This window comes from Pelobates fuscus, chromosome 2 (assembly GCF_036172605.1).
Source record: "Pelobates fuscus isolate aPelFus1 chromosome 2, aPelFus1.pri, whole genome shotgun sequence".
Classification (NCBI taxonomy): Eukaryota; Metazoa; Chordata; class Amphibia; order Anura; family Pelobatidae; genus Pelobates; species Pelobates fuscus.
In genome coordinates this window covers 179,159,462-179,187,148 of record NC_086318.1, presented here as the reverse complement: position 1 = coordinate 179,187,148, position 27,687 = coordinate 179,159,462, and the positions used below count along the sequence as shown (strand labels likewise).

At 43.0% G+C, this 27,687-nt stretch overlaps 1 protein-coding gene across 2 annotated transcripts in view; it reads right to left on the bottom strand.

The window, feature by feature from the left end:
- RIMS1 (regulating synaptic membrane exocytosis 1) overlaps positions 1-27,687 on the bottom strand; it is a 453,058-nt gene that overhangs the window by 342,849 nt on the left and 82,522 nt on the right. For both annotated transcript variants that reach the window (XM_063442984.1, XM_063442985.1), the window contains exon 2: positions 24,658-24,871. In XM_063442984.1, coding sequence (XP_063299054.1) covers positions 24,658-24,871 — 214 coding nt within the window. The remainder of the gene's footprint in view (positions 1-24,657; positions 24,872-27,687) is intronic.

The window sequence follows — 27,687 nt, the reverse complement described above, 5'->3', positions numbered from 1 at the left end:
TTTTCTTCTTTATGCTTTGAATATGTTAATCATATTTGTTACACTTGGCACAAACTATTTGAAAGTATTTTTTTTGCCACTGATCTATGGTGCATGTATTTTTTTTTTAATATAATTACAGTAATAAACAAGTCATATATAAAGAAATCACAGCATAAAAGTCAAAGGATACAGTAAAAAAAAAATTGAAATTAAGAGCTGAAGAGGTAAGAATATGTTGCACATGTCATGTTTTGGTGGTGGGATATGGCATATAAAAAAAAAAATCACACTTGATGAATTCACACAGACTTTTTTAGAGTTGTGAATAGATGTATTGTCCTGTGCAGTCTAAAAAACATTTAGCCTACATTTTAAAGTCAGAGACTCAGAGAGTAGAGTGAAAATGAATTTATGGATTTCATATTTTTGAATAAACTTTTAAAATTATTTAATGATTTGGAAAATATTTTAAAATATTGATATTTTTTTTATTACTTTGTTATGATTCAACTTTTAAGATAATTTTAGTTGTCATATAATATCAGTGGTGACTCTAGGATGAGTACATGGGGGGGGGGGGACACAAAGGGTACCACAGTGACAACTGAGGGGCACTTTAGTGGGTGGAGAATGACACACATAAAGGGGCTGGGGGGTTGGGGATAACACATGGAGAATCTTCAGGATGACACACATGGAGGGGCTGGGGGGTTGGGAATTACACACATGGAGGAGTGGGGGGCGTTGGGAATGATGCACATGGAGGGCCTGTGGGGTTGGGAATGATACACTTGGAGGGACTGGGGGTGGGTGGGAATGATACACTTGGAGGGGGGTTGGTAATGACACAAATGGCATGCATGAAGGGCCTGGGAGGAAATGAGATGCATGGAGGGGCTGGGGGGGAATGAGACACATTGAGGGACATGGGAGATATGAGACACATGGAGGGGCTATGGGTGAGGGAATGAGAGGTCAGGAAGGCTGGAGGGATGACACACATGGGTGGGGGCCCTAGGGCAATTTTCACACCTGGGCCCAGCGATTTATAGTTACGCCTCTGGATATATTTTTACATGTGTACCCAATTCCCACAGCATAAGAGGTACATGAGTTTGCCACAAGCTCCTGGAGGAGCCTGCTTGCTAGCCTCCTGCCCACAGACTATGGGCTCTGCAGGGAAACCTGTAAAAGACTATGTAAAAGGCTCCGTTCACGTGATTTATGTGCTTTTGTACTCCAGAACAAGAAACCGACCGTTATCCCTGATTCCCTGGAACGGTTTTGCGCATAGGACCATGTGCACGGTCAGTCAAAATTATGACTTCCATGGAAATCTCAAACCCCTGAACCGATCTGGGTAATTTTTGGATATGTTGGTCACCTAGATCAAGGGTATCAGGTATAATATAACTTGTGGGGTTTTAATGTGTTTTAAAGGTATTTTGGGGGTTTTGTAATATTGTATGATTATCCTGTTTGTGTGGGAGTGTCAGGGGTGTGTTTACTGTGTCCCTGTATTGTATAAAAGCAGGCCATTGAGCCTGGATTAAACACATTCGTTTTACCCCTTCATGAAGTCTAGGCTCATGTTTGGGGGATTGGAGAGCTCTAATCACTACTCTGCTGGAAACAAGAGAGCTATAATCACTGCAGCACTTGGGATTCGGGAGACTACTAAGAGATATACTCAGCCGGAGTATAGGGGATCTGTTACATTCACAAGGTCCAAATCAGATAAGCAGAAATATATCACTTAACAATATTGTAGACAATCATAGTTAAAAACATGCTTAAACAGCTTATTGACAGGATTCCTAGTGTTCTTAAACTTGGCTTTTTTTTTTTTTGGTCCGATGTGTCTGATCCTTCCTCTGTATTCACCAGGAGACTTTCCTTGGCATTCATTACCTTGTTCCTCTTGCTGGTTGATCTTCTTTATTTAACATATGTGAGTAGAGTCAACAACTTTGATTATTTACTTTAGCCTTTATAAATTGGCTCCTTGTATCTTGGGACTGGACAATTGTATCAGTGCCAGAGTTATGTTGTTTTAAGTATCCTTTTTTATTTGGACCTGGGTTTCTGAATACACTTGACTTCTAATGCATACTTGATAACTTTTCATTTGGCCATATTTGCAATTACCGTATATACTCGAGTATAAGCCGAGTTTTGCAGCACATTTTTTGTGCTAAAAAACCCCAACTCGGCTTATACGCGAGTCAATAGTCTGTATTATGGCAATTTGCATTGCCATAATACAGACAGGGGCTGTGGGGGCTGTCAGAGCGGTTACTTACCTCTCCTGCAGTTCCTGTCAGCTCCCTCCTCCTCCGCGCCGTCGGTTCAGCACCTCGGTCAGCTCCCAGTGTAAGTCTCGCGAGAACCGCGGCTCTCGCGAGACTTACAGTGGGAGCTGACAGAAGAGCTGACCGGACGGCGCGGAGGAGGAGAGAGCTGACAGGAGCTGCAGGAGAGGTAAGTTACAGCTCCCTGCCAGCCCCCCTCTCCCCCCCCCACTAAACTGCCAATGCCACTGGACCACCAGGGAGTAAGAGCCCCCCTCCCTGGCCAGCTAGGAAGCAGGGAAGGGGGATGAAAATAAATATAAATAATAATAAAATATAAATAATAAAATAAAAAATAATAATAAAAAAATATTAATAAAACTGAAAAATTATTAAAATAATGCAACACACACACTGCATCACACGCACACACTGCATCACACACACTCACACTGCATTCATATACACACACACTGCACTCATACACACACACTGCATTCATACACACACACTGCATTCATACACACACTGCATTCATACACACTGCACTCATACACACACACTGCACTCATACACACACACTGCATTCATACACACACACTGCACTCATACATACCCACTGCATTCATACACACTCACACTGCATTCATATACACACACACTGCACTCATACACACACTGCATTCATACACACACACTGCACTCATACACACACACTGCATTCATACACACAAACTGCACTCATACACACCCACCGCATTCATACACACACCCACCGCATTCATACACACACACTGCACTCATACACACACACACACACTGCACTCATACACACACTGCATTCATACACACACACTGCATTCATACACACACACTGCACTCATACACACCCACTGCATTCATACACACACACACACACACTGCACTCATACACACACACACTGCATTCATACACACACTGCATTCATACACACACTGCACTCATACACACACTGCATTCATACACACACTGCATTCATACACACACTGCACTCATACACACACACTGCATTCATACACACACTGCATTCATACACCCACTGCATTCATACACACACACTGCACTCATACACACACTGCACTCATACACACACGCTGCATTCATACACACACACTGCACTCATACACACACACTGCACTCATACACACACTGCACTCATACACACACACTGCACTCATACACACACACTGCACTAATACACTGCACTCATACGCTGCACTCATACACACACTGCATTCATACACACACTGCATTCATACACACACTGCCTTCATACACACACACTGCACTCATACAAACACACTGCACTCATACACACACTGCACTCATACACACACTGCATTCATACACACACACTGTAAATAAATATTCAATATATTTTTTTTAGGATCTAATTTTATTTAGAAATGTACCAGTAGCTGCTGCATTTCCCACCCTAGTCTTATACTCGAGTCAATACGTTTTCCCAGTTTTTTGGGGTAAAATTAGGGGCCTCGGCTTATATTCGGGTCGGCTTATACTCGAGTATAGGTATACTGCAACCAGATTACCTAAAACTGAACACGGTTTGTAGATTGATCATCATCAACTATCATCATACTTCAGGGCAGTAGCCATGATAGGGTACTGAATAAAGGCCCAAATAATCATTAATAGGCTTACAAATGTTCTGATTGGTCCACTTAATCTCTGCAACTCCAAAAAGTACATTAATCGGGTTGCCTTGAAGTCAGAAGCAGATAGATAACCCCATTTTTTTTTACTGTTATTATGCTTTATGTATGGTCACTTAAAGGGCAGGTGTGAGATCATGTCCATTCAAACTACATAAGGATGCACCATTCAAGCAGGCAGCATTCAACTTTATACAGGGAAGAAGCGTCTGTCTGTTGAATTCGGCCCACACGAACCCGGAGGAGGAGTGGTTCGCCCGTGCTGAATTTGTAGGTATATACAATTTGCTATTTCCCTTTTCAGGTTGCATGGCTGCATGGAGCATTCAGTCCACGTTACCCAAAGAAGGTAGCAGCGCCAGCGTGTGGACTGTTCAGCTTGCGCAGCCTGAGGAGGGAAGCAGTTAATCGTAAAGTAAGTAAGTGTCACAGTCAGATAATGAGAAATTAATGGAGAAGATCAGGAAGAACAGTAAAGAAAGAAAATGCATGAGGAGAAGAAGAAGAAAAAGGGAATTAGGGAGTGTTGGGTGAAGAGGGCATGGATAGGAAGGTGATATTACAGTGACCAGCGTAACGGTCTCTAATTTATAATTTGCCAATAGGATATGTTTCTTTCTGCAGGAAATTTTGGCATGGTCCCTTGTTAATCTGCATCAAGGGTTTCAAACTGCCTGGATAAGGAAACTGCTTTAGTGACTCCTTTACGATTCTTAGGATGGTAGGTAATGATGTAGTTGAATCTTGAGAAGAAAAATTACCAATGAGCCTGCCTAGCCGACAACCTCTTGGCGTTACTTATATAGGAGAGTTCTTACGATTAGTGATGCACATGACAGGAATGGTGGAACTTTTCAAAATATGTCGCCATTCCTTAAGTGCTAGGACTATAGTCAATAGTTCCTCATTACCTCTATCATATAGCGAAAGCATGTAAGAGAAAAACCTGCAAAGGACAGCCTATACTCCATTTTCAAAGGCATCTACTTTGAGAGCAAACTGTCTGGTGGGGCCTGGATGTACAAGAAATGATGCAGAGGCAAAGGATGATTTAACTACTTGAAATCTTGCCTATATTCTGGGGACCATAACTACGGTTAACCCCTTTCTCAGTTATGGCTGTGATAGGTGCAATTATCTGTGAGGATCTCTGTGGGAACCTTATGTAATGATTGGCAAAGTCAACAAATCATTGTGATCTGGCTGAACAGAGGTCCTTCCTTCTAAGCTCCAACCATGCTTTACCAGTTGGAACTACACCATTTTCCGAACCTTACAGGGTTGTATTTGTGTGCATTCTTTATATGTACGCATGTTTTTAAAGGTGTATGTGTGCGATTGGGGAGTTGCCTTTTATGTGTATTGTTTGCGTTTGAATGCAAGGGTCTGTTTGTATCTAGTGATGCTGTGTGAATACATATGTGAATTTGTGGGTAGTGTTGGCATTGAATAGATTGTATGTAGTGTGGCATATAAGTGCAGCATAAAAGACATTTCCGTGTACTGGCAATTAAATATTTTTATTATGCTTTACTGATGTGAACTTATGGAACTTCTTAATGTCATACATGAATGATAAGCATGGTTTGCACAACAGACATGTACCACAGGATTCTAATGATTTACACTTTATAATGTCAATCTAAAATAAATTAGTGCTTAAAAATAACAGTTCCTGTGAATAAAGGTACATTATCTAGTAATCTATTTAAATATTAATTGTGTTAACATTGCATCTCAATTTGTATAGTGTGTTCTACATTTAAATTTAAGAGGAGAAAAAAACAAAGGAGAAAAATGAGGAAAAGAAGACTAATTAAGGATGAAATACAAAAGGGAGAAGAACATGGGTAAGACCCGTTAACCACAACATAAATGTATAGTGAAAATGTGTATATATATATATATATATATATATATATAGCTATACTATGCTTGTTATATGCTATGCTATGTTATATTGAAGCCATTTGCTCCTTCCCAATAAGAATTAAAATTTAAAAAAAGAAGCTTACAGCTAATGAGGGGGTAAAATCTAAGCTTAGAAAATATGGTTAATCAATTTGTCTGCATGCATTCTCTATATATATATTCTGATATAATAATTATGCAAGGATTCAAATATTTAATTTGTTTAAAAAGTTATTTTACATACTGATTTTCAATAGTGCTCCAAAGTTAAAATGGAACCAAGCTACATTATCTACACATACATCTGATGTTATAACAATGGTAATAACTAGTGATGTACCGAACTGTCCGCCGGCGAACAGTTCCCGGCGAACTTGGCGTGTTCGCGTTCGCCACGGCGGGCGGACACATGCGCAGTTCGATCCGCCCCCTATTCGTCATCATTGGGCAAACTTTGACCCTGTGCCTCTCGGTCAGCAGACACATTCCAGCCAATCAGCAGCACTCCCTCCCTTCCACACCCTCCAACCTCCCTCCCAGCATCCATTTTCGATTCATTCGGAAGATGCATGCTTAGTGAGAGGAGGGAAAGTTTAGCTGCTGCTGATTAGATAGGGAAATTGATAGCTAGGCTAGGGTATTCAGTGTCCACTACAATCCTGAAGGACTCATCTGATCTCTGCTGTAAGGACAGCACCCCAAAAAGCCCTTTTTAGGGCTATAACATCAGGCTGCTTTTTTTTTTTTTTTTTCCTGTGTAATGTAATTGCAGGTGCCTGCCTGCCAGCTTCTGTGTGAGGTTCACATTGGATACTGTGCCTATTTGCCCAGTGCCACCACTCATATCTGTTTTAACAATAGGTTAAGCTTTACATTTAAAATAAATATTTTTTTTTCACTGTAATAGAAGAGCAGTTGCCTGCCTGCCAGCTTCTGTGTGAGGTTGGATGCCTTGCCCATTTGCACAGTCAGTGCCACCACTCATATCTGTTTTAACAATTGGTTAAGCTTTAGATTTAAAAGAAAAAATTTTTTTTCACTGTAATAGAAGAGCAGTTGCCTGCCTGCCAGCTTCTGTGTGAGGTTGGATGCCTTGCCCATTTGCACAGTCAGTGCCACCACTCATATCTGTTTTAACAATTGGTTAAGCTTTAGATTTAAAATAAATCATTTTTTTCATTGTAATAGAAGAGCAGTTGCCTGCCTGCCAGCTTCTGTGTGAGGTTGGATGCCTTGCCCATTTGCACAGTCAGTGCCACCACTCATATCTGTTTTAACAATTGGTTAAGCTTTAGATTTTAAATAAATCATTTTTTTCACTGTAATAGAAGAGCAGTTGCCTGCCTGCCAGCTTCTGTGTGAGGTTCACATTGGATACTGTGCCCACTAGCCCAGTGCCACCACTCATATCTGTTTTAACAATTGGTTAAGCTTTAGATTTAAAATAAATAATTTTTTTTCACTGTAATAGAAGAGCAGTTGCCTGCCTGCCAGCTTCTGTGTCAGGTTGGATGCCTTGCCCATTTGCACAGTCAGTGCCACCACTCATATCTGTTTTAACAATAGCTTAAGCTTTAGATTTTAAAGAAATCATTTTTTTTCACTGTAATAGAAGATCAGTTAGTTGTCTGCAAGCGTCTGGGTGTCAGGCCTACTTCAGCGTGTGCTCTGCAGACCTGTGCCAGCGTGCTTTGACAGTTGCAACTCATATCTGGTGTCTCTTTAGCGTGCTTTTACAAAGTAAAAAGGTTTCCAGTGTAAGCTAATAGCAGACAGTCAGTGTCCTTCAAGCGGCTCTGTCAGGCCTTCCTTCAGCGTGTGCCCTGCACAACCCTGCCAGCGTGCTTTGACAGTTGCCACTCATATCTTGTGTCTCTATAGCGTGCTTTTACAACCAAAATTTTGTTTCCACTGTAATAGAAGAGCAGTTGCCTGCCTGCCAGCTTCTGTGTGAGGTTGGATGCCTTGCCCATTTGCACAGTCAGTGCCACCACTCATATCTGTTTTAACAATTGGTTAAGCTTTAGATTTTAAATAAATCATTTTTTTCACTGTAATAGAAGAGCAGTTGCCTGCCTGCCAGCTTCTGTGTGAGGTTGGATGCCTTGCCCATTTGCACAGTCAGTGCCACCACTCATATCTGTTTTAACAATTGGTTAAGCTTTAGATTTTAAATAAATCATTTTTTTCACTGTAATAGAAGAGCAGTTGCCTGCCTGCCAGCTTCTGTGTGAGGTTCACATTGGATACTGTGCCCACTAGCCCAGTGCCACCACTCATATCTGTTTTAACAATTGGTTAAGCTTTAGATTTAAAATAAATAATTTTTTTTCACTGTAATAGAAGAGCAGTTGCCTGCCTGCCAGCTTCTGTGTCAGGTTGGATGCCTTGCCCATTTGCACAGTCAGTGCCACCACTCATATCTGTTTTAACAATAGCTTAAGCTTTAGATTTTAAAGAAATCATTTTTTTTCACTGTAATAGAAGATCAGTTAGTTGTCTGCAAGCGTCTGGGTGTCAGGCCTACTTCAGCGTGTGCTCTGCAGACCTGTGCCAGCGTGCTTTGACAGTTGCAACTCATATCTGGTGTCTCTTTAGCGTGCTTTTACAAAGTAAAAAGGTTTCCAGTGTAAGCTAATAGCAGACAGTCAGTGTCCTTCAAGCGGCTCTGTCAGGCCTTCCTTCAGCGTGTGCCCTGCACAACCCTGCCAGCGTGCTTTGACAGTTGCCACTCATATCTTGTGTCTCTATAGCGTGCTTTTACAACCAAAATTTTGTTTCCACTGTAATAGAAGAGCAGTTGCCTGCCTGCCAGCTTCTGTGTGAGGTTGGATGCCTTGCCCATTTGCACAGTCAGTGCCACCACTCATATCTGTTTTAACAATTGGTTAAGCTTTAGATTTAAAAAAAATAATAATTTTTTTTCACTGTAATAGAAGAGCAGTTGCCTGCCTGCCAGCTTCTGTGTGAGGTTGGATGCCTTGCCCATTTGCACAGTCAGTGCCACCACTCATATCTGTTTTAACAATTGGTTAAGCTTTAGATGTTAAATAAATCATTTTTTTCACTGTAATAGAAGAGCAGTTGCCTGCCTGCCAGCTTCTGTGTGAGGTTCACATTGGATACTGTGCCCACTATCCCAGTGCCACCACTCATATCTGTTTTAACAATTGGTTAAGCTTTAGATTAAAAATAAATAAAACATTTTCACTGTAATAGAAGAGCAGTTGCCTGCCTGCCAGCTTCTGTGTCAGGTTGGATGCCTTGCCCATTTGCACAGTCAGTGCCACCACTCATATCTGTTTTAACAATAGCTTAAGCTTTAGATTTTAAAGAAATCATTTTTTTTCACTGTAATAGAAGATCGGTTAGTTGTCTGCAAGCGTCTGGGTGTCAGGCCTACTTCAGCGTGTGCTCTGCAGACCTGTGCCAGCGTGCTTTGACAGTTGCCACTCATATCTTGTGTCTCTATAGCGTGCTTTTACAACCAAAATGTTGTTTCGACTGTAATAGAAGAGCAGTTGCCTGCCTGCCAGCTTCTGTGTGAGGTTCACATTGGATACTGTGCCTATTTGCCCAGTGCCACCACTCATATCTGTTTTAACAATAGGTTAAGCTTTACATTTAAAATAAATATTTTTTTTTCACTGTAATAGAAGAGCAGTTGCCTGCCTGCCTGCCAGCTTCTGTGTGAGGTTCACATTGGATACTGTGCCTATTTGCCCAGTGCCACCACTCATATCTGTTTTAACAATAGGTTAAGCTTTACATTTAAAATAAATATTATTTTTTCACTGTAATAGAAGATCAGTTAGTTGTCTGCAAGCGTCTGGGTGTCAGGCCTACTTCAGCGTGTGCTCTGCAGACCTGTGCCAGCGTGCTTTGACAGTTGCCACTCATATCTTGTGTCTCTAAAGCGTGCTTTTACAACCAAAATTTTGTTTCCACTGTAATAGAAGAGCAGTTGCCTGCCTGCCAGCTTCTGTGTGAGGTTCACATTGGATACTGTGCCTATTTGCCCAGTGCCACCACTCATATCTGTTTTAACAATAGGTTAAGCTTTACATTTAAAATAAATATTTTTTTTTCACTGTAATAGAAGAGCAGTTGCCTGCCTGCCAGCTTCTGTGTGAGGTTCACATTGGATACTGTGCCTATTTGCCCAGTGCCACCACTCATATCTGTTTTAACAATAGGTTAAGCTTTACATTTAAAATAAATATAATTTTTTCACTGTAATAGAAGAGCAGTTGCCTGCCTGCCAGCTTCTGTGTGAGGTTCACATTGGATACTGTGCCTATTTGCCCAGTGCCACCACTCATATCTGTTTTAACAATAGGTTAAGCTTTACATTTAAAATAAATATATTTTTTTCACTGTAATAGAAGATCAGTTAGTTGTCTGCAAGCGTCTGGGTGTCAGGCCTACTTCAGCGTGTGCTCTGTAGACCTGTTCCAGCGTGCTTTGACAGTTGCCAATCATATTTGGTGTCTCTATAGCGTGCTTTTAAAACCAAAATTTGTTTTTCACTGTTATAGATTGAATAGCAGTTACTTGTCTTCAAGCGGGTGTCTCAGGCCTACAGTGTGTGCTCTGCAGAACTGTTCCAGTGCACATTGCCAATCATATCTGGTGTCTCTATAGCGTGCTTTTAAAACCAAAATTTGTTTTTCACTGTTATAGATTGAATAGCAGTTACTTGTCTTCAAGCGGGTGTCTCAGTCCTACAGTGTGTGCTCTGCAGAACTGTTACAGTTCACATTGCCAATCATATCTGGTCTCACAGTAGCTTGCACGCATAGTACCACTAATCCCCCAAAAAATGAAAGGCAGAAGCAGGCCACCCCGCAGGGGCCGTCGTGGTCGTGGTGCTGTGATTCCCTTTTGCCCTAGAATAATGCCCAGTTTTCAGAAGCCACGTACCCTGAACTTGAAAAGTTCTGAGGACTTAGTTGACTGGCTAACACAGGACACCCAATCTTGTACAGCCTCCGCTCGGAACCTTGACGCACCATCCTCCTCCAGCTTAGCTTCAGGCACCTCTCAAGATAGCACTCACCCGCCTGCCGCCACCACCAAAACTAGCACCACAGCCGCTTTACTTGGTATGTCAGAGGAGTTATTCACACACCCGTTTGAAGAAATGAGTGATGCGCAACCATTATTGCTAGAGGATGTAGATAACAGGGATATGTCTCAGGCAGGCAGCATTAAACACATGGAGGTACGGTGTGATGATGATGATGTTGTACCCGCTGCTGCTTCCTTTTCTGAGTTGTCAGATACAAGCGAAGCGGTTGATGATGACGATGCGTCCATGGATGTCACATGGGTGCCCGCTAGAAGAGAAGAAGAACAGGGCGAAAGTTCAGATGGGGAGACAGAGAGGAGGAGGAGGAGACGAGTTGGAAGCAGGGGGGGTTGTCGCAAGGAGCTAGTGGCACAGTCAGACAGCATGCATCGGCACCCGGGGTCAGCCCGACAGCACGCCAATCAACGCATGCTGTTGCCACCACCAGAATGCCGTCATTGCAGAGCTCAGCAGTGTGGCATTTTTTTTGTGTGTCTGCCTCGGACAACAGCGATGCCATTTGCAACCTGTGCCAAAGGAAACTGAGTCGTGGGAGGTCCAACACCCACCTAGGTACAACTGCTTTGCGTAGGCACATGATCTCATATCACAAACGCCTATGGGATCAACACATGAGTACAAGCAGCACGCCTACTTTAAGCCGCCATCCTCCTCCTGGTCCAGCATCTTCAGCCACGTCAACCACTGCTGTCCTTCTTGCCCCCTCTCAACCATCCGCCACTCCGTCTCCCGCCTTGAGCAGTTCCCGCTCATCTGCCCACAGTCATGTGTTTCTGTCAAGGACATGTTTGAGCGTAAGAAGCCAATGTCACCAAGTCACCCCCTTGCCCAGCGTCTGACAGCTGGCTTGTCCGAACTATTAGCCCGCCAGCTTTTACCATACAATCTGGTTGAGTCTGAGGCGTTCAAAAAATTTGTAGCTATTGGGACACCGCAGTGGAAGGTACCCGGCCGGAATTTCTTTTCACAAAAGGCAATCCCCAACTTGTACTTGATTGTGCAAAAGGAAGTCATGGCATGTCTGGCACACAGTGTTGGGGCAAGGGTCCATCTGACCACTGATACCTGGTCTGCAAAGCATGGTCAGGGCAGGTATATCACCTACACTGCGCATTGGGTAAACCTGCTGACGGCTGACAAGCAAGGAATTGCAGAGGAGTTGGTGACATCGCCACGAATTGCAGGCAGTCCTGCTGCCACCTCCTCTACTCCTCCTACTCCATCCTCTTCCATAACCTCCTCGGCTGAGTCCTCTTGTGCCGCTGCTTCTTGCTCCACATCAACGGCACCCCCCCACCTCCCCAGGTACTATTCCACATCCCGGATACGGCAGTGTCACGCCGTCTTGGGTTTGACTTGCTTGAAAGCAGAGAGTCACACCGGACAAGCACTCCTGTCCGCCCTGAACGCACAGGTGGAAAAGTGGCTGACTCCGCAGCAACTGGATATCGGCAAAGTGGTGTGTGACAACCGAAAAAATTTGATAGCGGCATTGAAGTTGGGCAAGTTGACACATGTGCCGTGCATGGCACATGTGTGTAATCTGATCGTACAACGCTTTGTGCATAAGTACACAGGCTTACAGGACGTCCTGAAGCAGGCCAGGAAGGTGTGTGGCCATTTCAGGCGTTCCTACACGGCCATGGCTCACTTTGCCGATATCCAGCGGCGAAACAACATGCCAGTGAGGCGCTTGATTTGCGACAGCCCTACACGTTGGAATTCAACACTCCTAATGTTCGACCGCCTGCTCCAACAAGAAAAAGCTGTTAATGAATATTTGTATGACCGGGGTGCTAGGACAGCCTCTGGGGAGCTGGGAATTTTTTTGCCACGTTACTGGACGCTCATGCGCAATGCCTGTAGGCTCATGCGTCCTTTTGAGGAGGTGACAAACCTAGTCAGTCGCAGTTGTGTGTGTGCGTGTGTATGGCTGTCTGCCTGTGTGTGTGTGTGTGACAGGGTGAAGATTTCTTGCACATGGGTGTGACAGGGTGAAGATTTCTTGCACAGGGCGCCCAAAGGCCTAAGGCTGGCCCTGTGCATGGGTCAGTGGCTCTGCACCAGACTTCCCTCCAATTGATCAAAGTTAAAGGATTTCAAGTGGACTGATTACAATTACAGGGCCTCTAAAGAGTATTTGTCGTCACTACCTTCCCGCGTCGGGAGTGGGTCATTTGCGCCCCTGCTGCCTTCCTTGCATGTGGTAGCTGTTTGTCAGGGATTTGTCAATCCATATCTGCCAAGTGACCCTATGTAGGGGTAACAGTCTCTATTCTGCTCTGTGTCAGTGTGTATCATGGTCTCTGTGGACGGTGAACAGTCTCTATTCTGCTCTGTGTCAGTGTGTATCATGGTCTCTGTGGACAGGGAACAGTCTCTATTCTGCTCTGTGTCAGTGTGTATCAGGGGTTTTGAGGACAGGTGTCAATCCATATCTGCCAAGTGACCCTATGTATATCTGCTGTCAGTACACAGGAAAAGTTTAAATATTTCTTTTTCTACGTTCTCTGCAACTCCACGCACCGACTCATCCAATACGTGAAGATCTGGGGTTTCTCTGACTCTCCTCAGTAGTGTATCAAACAGAGTCTGCACTGAGGTAACACGGACATCTTCAGGACATAACTCAACTATTTGCAGATAGGCAGTCTGCAGCTTCTCTTTCACCTGTTCTCTTCTTTCTCTTATGCGTATTCTTGTCTATATGCAGGTGGTCTCTTGCCTTTCTTTTAACCAATTCGTTCCTTCCATATGGTTTCAAAAGATCTCTGGCATCATTACTTTCAACGCAAATAACGTCATCATAGTTAGTCTCCTCATTATTCACCGGGAAGAGAGTGTTTGCACTGACTACCCACAGCATGCTCTTGCCATTGCCTACTCCACCTTCAACGACAGGGTGCAAGTCCCAAGGAGAAGGATCATTCACTTTATTATCTGTCTTTATTTCACAAGTAGTGCCTGGAACATCCTCATGGGTCACAAGATGTAAATCTGGACTAATGTCAACCCCAGGGTCTGGAAAATCATCAATTTGAAATTTTTCGAATAATCCCAGTGGGCTGCCACATTCTTCCTCCTCTGATGGTATTAAAGTTTGCAGAGATTCACTATGGGGTGGTGTCAAGCATTTTGGAGAACAATTAAGCATCTCCATCCCAATACGTTTCAGATGTCCTATCAGCTCTTCCACCCTATGCGATACTATGGGCAGGCTACCCGTGACGTCATTACTCACGGCCCTATTTCACACGGACACTCTGTGTCAGTGTGTATCATGGTGTCTGTGGACAGGGAACAGTCTCTATTCTGCTCTGTGTCAGTGTGTATCATGGTCTCTGTGGACGGTGAACAGTCTCTATTCTGCTCTGTGTCAGTGTGTATCATGGTCTCTGTGGACAGGGAACAGTCTCTATTCTGCTCTGTGTCAGTGTGTATCAGGGATCATTAGGATAGGTGTCAATCCATATCTGCCAAGTGACCCTATGTAGGGGGAACAGTCCCTATTCTGCTCTGTGTCAGTGTGTATCAGGGGTTTTGAGGACAGGTGTCAATCCATATCTGCCAAGTGACCCTATGTAGGAGGAACAGTCCCTATTCTGCTCTGTGTCAGTGTGTATCAGGGATCATTAGGATAGGTGTCAATCCATATCTGCCAAGTGACCCTATGTAGGGGGAACAGTCTCTATTCTGCTCTGTGTCAGTGTGTATCAGGGGTTTTGAGGACAGGTGTCAATCCATATCTGCCAAGTGACCCTATGTAGGGGGAACAGTCCCTATTCTGCTCTGTGTCAGTGTGTATCAGGGATCATTAGGATAGGTGTCAATCCATATCTGCCAAGTGACCCTATGTAGGGGGAACAGTCCCTATTCTGCTCTGTGTCAGTGTGTATCATGGTCTCTGTGGACGGTGAACAGTCTCTATCTGCTCTGTGTCAGTGTGTATCATGGTCTCTGTGGACAGGGAACAGTCTCTATTCTGCTCTGTGTCAGTGTGTATCAGGGATCATTAGGATAGGTGTCAATCCATATCTGCCAAGTGACCCTATGTAGGGGGAACAGTCCCTATTCTGCTCTGTGTCAGTGTGTATCAGGGGTTTTGAGGACAGGTGTCAATCCATATCTGCCAAGTGACCCTATGTAGGGGGAACAGTCCCTATTCTGCTCTGTGTCAGTGTGTATCAGGGGTTTTGAGGACAGGTGTCAATCCATATCTGCCAAGTGACCCTATGTAGGGGGAACAGTCTCTATTCTGCTCTGTGTCAGTGTGTATCAGGGATCATTGGGATAGGTGTCAATCCATATCTGCCAAGTGACCCTATGTAGGGGGAACAGTCTCTATTCTGCTCTGTGTCAGTGTGTATCAGGGATCATTAGGATAGGTGTCAATCCATATCTGCCAAGTGACCCTATGTAGGGGGAACAGTCCCTATTCTGCTCTGTGTCAGTGTGTATCAGGGGTTTTATGGACAGGTGTCAATCCATATCTGCCAAGTGACCCTATGTAGGGGTAACAGTCCATATTCTGCTCTGTGTCAGTGTGTATCATGGTCTCTGTGGACAGGGAACAGTCTCTATTCTGCTCTGTGTCAGTGTGTATCAGGGGTTTTGAGGACAGGTGTCAATCCATATCTGCCAAGTGACCCTATGTAGGGGGAACAGACCCTATTCTGCTCTGTGTCAGTGTGTATCAGGGGTTTTGAGGACAGGTGTCAATCCATATCTGCCAAGTGACCCTATGTAGGGGGAACAGTCTCTATTCTGCTCTGTGTCAGTGTGTATCAGGGCTGGGCTTTGAGGACAGGTGTCAATGTTAGGTGATTTCTGCCCTTTATGGATTAAAAGCAGACTCTGCATCAACTGTGCAATTTTCCATGGGAGTTTTGCCATGGACCCCCCTCTGGCATGCCACAGTCCAGGTGTTAGTCCCCTTGAAACAACTTTTCCATCACTATTGTGGCCAGAAAGAGTCCCTGTTGGTTTTAAAATTCGCCTGCCCATTGAAGTCAACGGTGGTTCGCACGGTTCGCCGGTTCGCGAACATTTGCGGAAGTTCGCGTTCGCCGTTCGCCAACCGAAAATTTCGGGTTCGCGACAACACTAGTAATAACCACTGAATATTTCTTTATCATATATGATATATTATGTATTATGCAGCAGTCATATGATTACTGTTTAAATAAGGTCATAAATTTAAATCATGTATGTAAGGCAAGTTGTGTTTGTCTGTGTATTCTGTTACTCAAGGGTGTTGCAAGGGTATACTGACCCAAGCCGATGCACCAAGTGCAGGCCTGGGTCGGATTTGGCAGGCTTTCATTGTTAGTCCCAAGCTTTCATTCTTAGTACCAAGCCCCGTGGGATATGGAGAGAAAATAGCAAATCAAATTAAATAATTTGATTATTAATGAATAAATAATTAATAATTTGAGTGATACTTTAAGGATTACTCCAAGCACCATAACCACTACAACCTAATGGTACTGTGGATGGGAAGATGTTAAACCATTTAGCATGGTTTCACAACTTATCTGTCAGACATGGCAAAACCACTAAAATGACGACAGTGGGGACAAATGTGGGAGCCACAGCAGCAGAAGAAAACAATTAGAATTTTTTTTTTTTCAAAATTTTAGAATACTTTCCCACATTTATAAACAACCTTAAAGGGAGAGGGGGGTGGCAAATTAAATACACATTTCCACATTTATAAACAACCCTAAAGGGAGAGGAGGGTGGACAATTAAATACAAATTTACACATTTATAAACAACCCTAAAGGGAGAGGAGGGTGGCCAATTAAATAAACATTTCCACATTTATAAACAACCCTAAAGGGAGAGGAGGGTGGCCAATTAAATTTCAGGTAGCAAGTGATGGCACCTCAAGTGTCAAACTAAAAAGCAGGGTAACCTAACTTGGGGAGAATGAACTGGAGAATGGCTATTTTCTCCAGCAGACGAGGGACATTTGCGAGCATGGAGGTTTACAAACACTCACTCACTGTGGACAGTGGTCGGTGAACATAACAATAGCTGATAAGAAATCAGATGCAGAGCAGGCCACACACTCTTCTTCTCATTGTGAACAATATTAACATACGGTAATACGTAACTGTTTCACTCTCCTGTATTTGGCTTATCCTGACAGCACTTCACAGAACAGAATTCCAAACTTACTGTGGCTTATTTATATTATTTTGAGCATACTGGAGTTGGCTTTTTTTGTGCTTTTGGATCAGTTGTGGTGTATGTCTTGGAGCTCTGACATAGAAACCTTCTGTGTTTAGTGTGCACCTTACTGTGCTTACTGAAACCTCAGTGCCTGTTGCCACCAAGTCTTGCTGCAGGTCTTTTGTAGTCACTTTACAACCTGCCTTCTCAGAAATATTGTTGCAGCCATTGATCGTTTCCTTTTTCTGCCACATCCAGGTAGAGTAATCACTGTTCCTTCAACTTTGAACTTGCGAACTATGTCTCTAGGAACATTCAGTGCCTTTGCTATCTTTTTGTATCCTGTTCCTTGCCTGTGAAGGGTGATTATCTATTTTCTTAACTTTTGTGGACCATTCTTTTAACGTAGCCATGTTTCTAACATGCAGTCAAACGTGACACTCAACAAATCCCTACCAAGTTCAGGTATTTCAAGTGTTCCAGCTCAAGCACACCTGGGGCAATTAATCAAGCCCTTGATTAATTGCATCAGGTGTGCTTGATACAACACTTTTTTGCATATTTGTGCTGTTGTGAGGGATTCTATTCGGGGGGTTGAATAATTTTGAGACTGGAGAAGTCATGATAAGTTACATTTTCAGCTAAATTTGGGGACATCACTTGAACCATTTTGTGAGCTATTTCAATTGTTTTTGTTTGATTTGTTCTTTGCAAACAGCAAGTCTGTACATTTTGACAATAGTCTTGATTTACAATGGGGGTTGTATAATTTTGATTACAACTGTAGGTATGAGATTGTGTCACCAGGAATTTATTCCCAGATTTCCAGGAATGCATCCATGTTGTTTATTAGGTGGGAGAACAAGGGGATGACCAGTCCCAAACTGGTATTACTGTGGTTTAAATATTCTGCTATCTCTCTGAATAGAATTAGAACGTACTCGAGTTGTCATTTTATTGTCCAATCCTCATGGCCCAATGGCGAGTCCACGCCAAGTGAGTGGTGGGAAGATAGATTATGGATTGCCCTCTTCTCCTCCAAAATTCTAAAGTGAAGTTCCACTGCGCGCTGACATCCTGTCATATATGGTGTTTGGGAAAACTTATTTTCTCTTGTTTCTGCCTCAAGAGTAAGCTATACCTATACACTACGGTGAAATGCCAGTAATTTTCCAGCAATGCTCCAGCATGGTTTGCATATGAAAATGTGGGATGGAGTCTCTAGTCCAGAGGTAGGCAACCCTTTAGTAGTACTGTGTGTGCGGGTCCTAGTTTTCTAACTTGAGGTGTGCTTGTGTTATTTATAGGTGCTGCAGTTGCTTTGTTATGTTATATGTGAGCTGTTATATTGTATATGCTCATGAGGTGTTGTGGTATTGCGTATGATACCTATGAATGAAGACTGCGTAAGTACCATGCATGGCACACATGCCATAGGATGATGACTCCTTTTCTAGTCTTTGGTTACCTAGCAATCTCCCTTGTTTAAAAAAAGATTCTTCATTATATGGTGGTAACTTTTGCTATTAGAATTATTACTATTTGTATGCTATAACCTAAATATCCGATATCTCATTTTTAGCAGAAACAATGGTGAGCAAACTATTCAGTTAAATTATTTTATTGAGCAATGTAAGTGAAAAAAAACTGTAATCTCTAAACAATACCAAGAATGTCAAAATACTACAAGGATATTTTGGGAATAAACTTTAGAGATTACTGCTTTTGAATCAGGATTACTAATTCGAAATTCAAAACAATATCACACTTTAAATTTGCTAATATTCTAGTTAATGTCAAAATAAACAATATACAGTTGCAAGAAAAAGTATGTGAACCCTTTGGAATGATATGGATTTCTGCACAAATTGGTCATAAAATGAGATCTGATCATCATCACAACAATAGACAATCACAATCTGCTTAACCCCTTAAATCCGGAGGACGTACTATTACGCCCTGCAGGAACCGGCTCTAAACGCCGGCGGGCGTAATAGTACGTCCTCGCCATAATGGCCGCCCACGTGGCCGGCGCTAATCGCCCGCTGCAGATCGCGGTCGGGGGGGATGCCTGGCCCCCCAGGCAACCCCCCCTGTGGCCGGTGACCGCGATCTGCAGTCTCTGATCGCAGTGACAGGCTGTCACTGCGACCAGTATTCAGCATGTGTCAGCCGATTTCAAATCGGCTGACACATGCGGCCGGCGGCTTTCCCCTTCTGCAGATCGCGGTCGGGGGACTTACCTGGCCCCCCAGGCAGTCCCCCTGGGGTCAGTGACCGCGATCTGCTAAGTCTGAGATCTGAGCTCTCTGATCGCAGTGACAGCCTGTCACTGCGATCAGTGTTACATGTGTCAGCCTATTGGCTGACACATGTAACTGGCACAATGATCCCCCTGCAGATTGGAAGGGGGGAGTGCTTGTACCACCCAGGCACTCCCCCCTGTGGTCAATTACCCAATCTGCAGGAGGTGATCACAGTGACAGGCAGTCACTGTGATCACTGATCCTGTGTGTCAGCCAGTGATGTGAAATCACTGGCTGACACTGTCATTGCCCCCTGTCCTGTAAAAAAAATAAAATATTAGTTAAAAAAATAAATAAAAAAAATTACAGTTACAAATAAAATATACTTAGATCATATATATTATGTATATATGATCTAAGTATATATATATATACACATACACACACACACACACATTTACACATACACGACGTGTATTTAAATATTAATATATATATATATATATATATTAATATCAAATTACACGTAGACTGATACTGATTAAATATATATATAATTATTGTTATATATATATTTATATATAATATAAAAAAAATATATATGTAAATACGTAAAAAAATAAAATTAGAAAAATATTTAAAAATAAATAATTAAAAAATATATAGATGTGTTATTTCGTTCTAACTGTATTGTGATATTAATATATATATTTATATCAAAATACACGTAGAACAAAATAATATATATATCATAATATATATATCTATATACATAAATATATACGTATATATCACTATATATATACCTATATAAAAATAAAAATATTTTAAAAAAATTATATATATATATACGTATATATACACATATGTATATATATACATATATTAATTCTACACATATATTTAAGTAATAATTTTACATAATTAGGTATCCTAATTAATTACAATTAGCGGGACCTGCCTGACAACCCATGCCGAAAGTATAGGGAATTTAATTTGCTAGCACTATATTTAACCCTATAACTTTCCAAGACACCATAAAACCTGTACATGGGGGGTACTGTTTTACTCGGGAGACTTTGCTGAACACAGATATTAGTGTTTCAAAACAGTAAAATGTATTACAACGATGATATCGCCAGTAAAAGTGACGTTTTCTGCATTTTTCACGCACAAACAGCACTTACACGGACGATATTATTGCTGCAATACTTTTTACTGTTTTGAAATACAAATATTTGTGTTGAGCGAAGTCTCCCGAGTACAACAGTACCCCACATGTACAGGTTTTATGGTGTTTTCAAAAGTTACAGCGTCAAATATAAGGCTTGTGTTTCATTTTTTTCACATTAAAATTCGCCAGATTGCTTACGTTGCCTTTGTGACCCTATGGTAGCCCAAGAATGAAAATTACCCCTATGATGGCATACCATTTGCAATAGTAGACAACCCAAGGTATTGCAAATGGGGTATGTCCAGTCTTTTTTAGTAGCCGCTTAGTCACAAACACTGGCCAAAATTGGCGTTTTTTGCATTTTTCACACACAAACAAATACTAACGCTAACTTTGGCCAGTGTTTGTGACTAAGTGGCTACTAAAAAAGTGTAAATTTAATTCCTGGGCTACTATACAGTCCCAAAGGCAACGTAACCAATCTGGCGAATTTCAATTTCAAATGTAACACGCTATATTTGACCCTGTAACTTCCCAAAACACCATAAAACCTGTACATAGGGGGTACTGTTTTACACGTGAGACATCGCTGAATACAAATATGTGTATTGTATTGCAGTAAAAGCAAACAGTATTTTGACATCCACAGTTAAAATGTCACATAGAACTAAAAAAAATTAAAAAATTCTTTTTTTCTCCCATTTTTTAATATATTTTTTATATTAAATTATGTTCAATACCTAAATATTTGATGTTAAATGAAAGCCCTGTTTCCCCTGAATAAAATGATATATAATAAGGGGGGGTACATTTAATATGAAAGAGGTGAATTACGGTTGGACAGACATATAGCGCAAATGCCAGGTTTTGTTTACGTTTTGTTCTGTTCACAACTTGTACATTTGGCTGCGGTGTTAAGGGGTTAAACTAATAACACACAAAGAATGAAATGTTGCCATATTTTTATTGAACACACCATGTAAACATTCACAGTGCAGGTGGAAAAAGTATTTTATGTGTTTTAAGGTATTTTGGGGGTTTTGTAAAATTGTGTGTTTTTTGTGTTTGGAGATAATTGAGTTTAGTATAGTGCTTGACTCAATTATCTCCTAAGTAAAGAGGAAGGCTTATTGTATTGTATGTGGGAGTGACATGCATTGTGACTCTGTTATTGTTGGTTTGGAAGTTTGTGTCCCTGTCCCCAACAAGGTACATGTGGGCAAATCCCGAGTCCCTGGATCCAGGAGTCTGGACCTGGATGGGAAGGAACGTCAAGACCCAAACCAAGCTGCGGCGGTTCGTGGGGTCTACGGTGCTTATGGTGCCCGGTGTAGTGCTTATGGTCCTCAGCATCAGCTAGGAAGCATCAATTGGCGGAGGTACCCAGTCGGGGTGCCAGGTGGTCCGTCACATTGGTGGCAGCAGTGGGATGGCTTCCTAGTGCGAGGAGAAGCATCCTGGAGACACCGGTAATGTGTGGATTATATTGAGGGCAACGCTAACATTCGTGCAATGCCCCTGGAAGCAGAGGTTCCCACAGGCTTGGAGCAGGCATCCTCTGACTCTTGCTCAGAGTTGGTGTTCGAGGTGCGGCAGCGGCTGGCCTATTATGGCTCTAATGTATCGATGGAGACCTTCCAGGTGATCTGGGATCAAGTGACTGTCAAGAGACAAGCCAAGAGAGACCACTTGTTCCTGATGGCTATAACGAGGGGAGCGGAAGGTGTCGTCCTTCCTCCCCAGCGGAAGTGTAGCCTACTGGGAGTAGGTACAGTTGGTCCTCCTCCCCAGCGGCAGGTAGAGGAGGCAACCGGTCTCTCAACCGGTCTCTCTCCCCAGCGGCAGTGTACATTGCAGGGAGAGGAGGCAACCGGTCTCTCTCCCCAGCGGCAGTGTATCCTACAGGGAGTGGAGACAATCGGTCTCACTCCCCAGCAGCAGTGTGCAGTACAGGGAGCAGAAAGTTTCGTCCTACCTCCCCAGCGGCAGAGCGAGTTACCGGGAGTGGGGACAGTCGGTCCTACTCCCCAGCGGCAGCTTACCTAACAGGGAGAGGAGACATCTGGTCTCACTCCCCAGCGGCAGTGTGCAACACAGGGAGCCGGATATGACGGAAGAGGAGACAGCTGGTCCCTCTTTCCAATTACAGTGGGACAGCACCCCTGACCCCAATGGTGCAGATGGAACCACGGTCTCTGCACCAGACCTACAGAGATGCTGGACGGCCGGTCCAGAACCCCAACTAACACCGCAGGAATGCCAGGAGGAGGAGGTAGGCGATCCCTCCTCTCCACAGCCATTTCCCAACCGGGGACTGGGGTTAGTGGAGGGGACAACAATACCCACTGACCCCCTTCCAGCAGAAGAGCTGGCATCTGGGCAGAGCACCGCTGGTACGGCAGGACTACGTACCAGTCTCCCCAGCAGAAGAGCTGGCATCTGGGCAGAGATCAGCTGGCCTTCGCCCTCCCCTTTGCCTTTGTCCAGGGTCTGAATACCCACAGGCCACCTCAGCAGAAGCGCTGGCACCAGGGCAGAGCACAGTTAGCCTCTGCCCTCACCTTGTCCTCAATCCAGGACCGAATGACCCTCTCAACAACCCAGCTGTAATGCTGGTCTCTGCCCACCAAGTAACACCAACTACAAGCCGGAGAGCAAACGAGAGTCCAGGAGTACCAGGTGACCACTTGACCACTGGGGACAGACAGGACAAAGCTGGACACCAGAGATCTGCAGGTCAAGAACTTGTTGGTGGGTGGGCTACCAGACTAACTCAGGTACCGGCCAGCAGCAGGTCGTGTACCTGGTTAGTCTTCAATTAGGGGGAAGATATGTGGCGAAAGTGAACTTGCCACTGGCTTTTGAATGAGCCTGTTTGCCAGCTTCCTACCCTGTGACTATGGCCCTTGCAACAGACCTGGCTAAAATACTTCAAGGGGAAGGCGTATTGTATTGTATGTGGGAGTGACATGCATTGTGACTCTGTTATTGTTGGTTTGTAAGTTTGTGTCCTTGTCCCCAACAAGGTCCATGTGGGCGTACCCCTTGCATGGGGACTGTCATAAAAGGCCAGTGTGGCTACCATCAAACCATCCCTGCTTAACCCTCAACACGTAGCCTCGTCTCGTGATTGTAGGGAACCGCTATACAGCTATACCATTATACCACTAGCTCTTATAAGCTTATAAGAGCTTAACAGCTATACTCTCTTGGAGGAGAGGCCTTCTCACTCAGAACCTGGATCCAGGAGTCTGGTACAGAGTGGGAAGGGATAGTGAGACCCCAATCAAGCTGCGGCGGTTCGTAGGGTCTACGGTGCTTATGGTGTCGGGTGCAGTGCTTATGGTCCTCAGCGTCATCTAGGAAGCATCGATTGGCGGAGGTACCCAGTCGGGGTGCCAGGTGGTCTGTCGCAATTAGCTATTGCCTTATTATCACTTATAATATGCAAAATGCCAGACAAACAGTCAGAGGTTAAAATGTGTGTTTAATTAAATATAATAAATGTGATGAAATATGAGAAATATTATTCATGGGAATCTAAACTGATGGCGCATAACAGATAATTTCTACTTTATTCTATTGTACAACAGTATTCTTGTTTAATTGTTTTATAAACTCAGTACCATCTTGAAAGCAGGAAAAATAGAGCATTCACACAGCACTCAATGAGCCAACAGTGGCTTCTCCACTCACAAAATGTGAATGTTTATTGACGTTCGGCTTTTTTAGAGTCTGAGTTACACAGCTAGCCCAGTGATAGCTTCTCTGCACCAGGCCTATCTTGGCCTCTGAAGTGTTAAACAGGGCATTGCGCAGCATGCACTACACCTTGCAAAGAAAGAAATGGAAGAAGAGAGAAGGTGGTCAAAGCCTCAGAACGCCATAGGATCTAGACTTTTGACTCTACCTTTTTGTCCTATAAGATGTCACATTTACTGCTTGGCTGAATCCTTATTACAGATAAATGATACTGTCAGTACATAGTTATATAGTTAGTCACATAGTTAACATATCTTAAAAACATTTAACTTATCTTAAGAACATAGTAAAATATCTTAAAAACACTTACGTTGTTGGACCGCAAAGAAACACGGCCTCCACACCGTGCACAAAATTTCCTTCGGCAGTAAGAGCATATGTGGCCACAGCCATCTGCAAACTTTGTTTTATGGCAGATCCCACATGTTGGAGCATCATCCTTGTGCTCTCCAGGGTACCGACGTGTGTCTTCCCCTATTTTTCGAATTTGCTCTTTGTAGCTTTCAAACTGTTGATGTAATCTCCTGTACACAAAAGAAAAGTACAATCAAGCCTGAGAAAAAAGTACATTTAACAAAACATTTTGCGTTTGTATTGATCATATGGGCTAATATGGGCAATAGGAAAGGGCATGGAGAGAATGGAGAGAATGGTGTAGACGTGCCAATGGTTAGGGAAGTTGAGAGAATGGGCTATTACTGATAACTTGGAGGTGAGGGGAGGGGGAGAATAGGCAACTACTGGCAACAGGGATGGAAAGGTAAGAATTGACCTTTGGTAAATGGGGGAGAGGGAGAAAACTACTGTTTTTTTAGAAACAGAGGGGAAAAATAGGGTTCTACTGACAATGGGCTTCCACAGACAAATAGTGAAGAATGCATCTTGGCAATGGGAGGAAGAGGATACAATTGACCAATTACTACTGGCCAATTGGGGCACAAGGGGATAATGAATTACTACTACTTTATGAAATAACAGACCCTGCTTTCACACAAACAAAACACGCTTAACAAAACACACCCTTTAATTCACACATACACTCCAAACAAATACATTCCTTTATTGACACAGACACAGTCTATATAAATACACCTCTCCATTCACATATAATAAAATATCAGTGTATTCATGGTAAAATGGTAATACATATACATTTTAGCTAGCACTGCTTAAGGGACTCGGAGAATTCCCTTGTGCCAATTTAAAATTTTTTAGACAGGATTTCAGCACGATTCTGTGGGGATTATTGTGTTCCGTAATTTGAACTGGATTTGTCTTAATTTTTTAAAGAAAACCAACATCACTGTCCCCAAGGGAGATATTGCCACACAGATTTGCTCACAGCTATTTTTGCCAACGACATCTAATTAAATTGATATTTAAAGAAAATAAAAATTATTTGCTTCTATGACACAGACGAACGCTAAAATGATACAAAATCCTGACCAGTGTTAAAGCTGCATATATTTTTGCTGATATAGACTCTTTTATACTGACAGCTGTTAGAGAGATCAGGCTCAGGCTGCAGGTACTCACACATAGCATTAACTCCAGCTGATCACTATTAGCTTTTATAGAGTGTAAATCAGTACAGGAAACCTAGTTAGCGTACCTTTTATTGAGAAAAAAATAATGCCACTGTGAGCTATAGTGAGTGTCCCTTGGTGACCCAAGCATCCTGCATGCATCAATAAGAAGCAAAGTGACCCATATGCTGGAGATAAAATAGGATCTCTGGATGTATCCTTATATGTGCACATCATTTTATTTCAATTATTACTGTATTTTCTTCCTTTACTATATTAAATAAGCATTTTTTTTTTACAAAATAAAGTTTTGTGACTCTGTAAGAATCAATTTTATTCCTGTCCCTTAACCCCTTAAGGACACATGACATGTGTGACATGTCATGATTACATTTTATTCCAGAAGTTTGGTCTTTAAGGGGTTAAAGGGACACTATAGGGTAAGGAACACAAATATGTATTCCTGACCCTGTAGTGTTAAAACCACCATCTAGGTCACCTGGCCCTCCCTTGCCTCCCTAAATATAGTAAAATCTACACTCATGTAGACTAGTCTAGCTGTCATTATGGAACAGAGTTGGAAAGTTCTCATAAGAGTCAGTTCCTACACTTGAGAAGGAACTGCACAAGGGTGGAGGATTTCGGTGAACAGATTTATATTTTAAAAAAACTGCCAAGACACTGTCCACGCTGACAAGCCTGCGTGCGGACTCCCTAAGGATAAATGATCTCTATTCCCATGTATGGGTTACTGTGGCGAAACCAGCTTCGCCACTGTGAACTGGAGAGGCCTGGCTGCTAGCCTCCTGCCCTGCGACTACGGCCCCTGGACATATTGCTCTATAAACACTATATTTGGGCATGTAATAATTTATATTGCTGCTACTGGCCCTTTAAAATCAGCGATGGACATATTGGGACTTTTGGGACTACTGTCCCTTTAAGACTGTGAAGCATATTCTAGTGTACTGCCTGTAATATTGTATATGTCTTCATGTGTTAAGTTTAACCTGGGTGATATGTATGCAGCATTCATCTGATTGTTCGGTAGAATCACTCCATTCATTATATTGAGTGAAACTACCGAACAACCAGACCACCCAGGAATAAGTGTGCCTCCAATTACCGTTTGCAACAATGTTGCAAACAGGTAATTGGCAATCCATGTAATGTATTCTTTGTCCTCTGGGTGGCCGCCATTCGGGAAACAAACACGTGGCGGCGGCCATCTTAAACTACCGAACAGCGGTGTTTTGCCGTCGAGTGTCTGGAACTGAAATCGGACACTCGACTAGGCAAACACCGCTGAGACCTCCAGACTTCCAGGATTACGTGGGGAAACTACCGAACGGCCCGCCGTTCGGTAGAAAGAAACGTACGAACTAGGGGATTCATGCGAATCCCCCTTAGTCTCTATAACACCAGTAATTCGTCTGTTTCATTCACTTGTTTGTGACCGACCGCAGGGCCAAAATGCATGGAACTGTTTTCGGATACTTTACCCATGCGGTCGGTCAAATCTTTGGAACCTCATATCTCCCGAACCATTCATCCGAATGACCTGATTCTTGAATATGTTGTCCCCCTGAATAAGGGCTATCAGGGGATACCTGTTTTGGAGGTGTAGCATATGTATTTGGGGTACATCCAGGAATTGGGGAAAAGGGTGTACGGTATAATTATGTTAAGTGTTAATCTAAGGGGAGGAAATGTGTGGGAGGTACATCCATGTGATTGGTTAATTTCATCCTCCCCCTGGGAGTGTCCTGTATGTACTTGTTTGTAATAAAAGCCAGACTGGGTGTCCCAGTCCT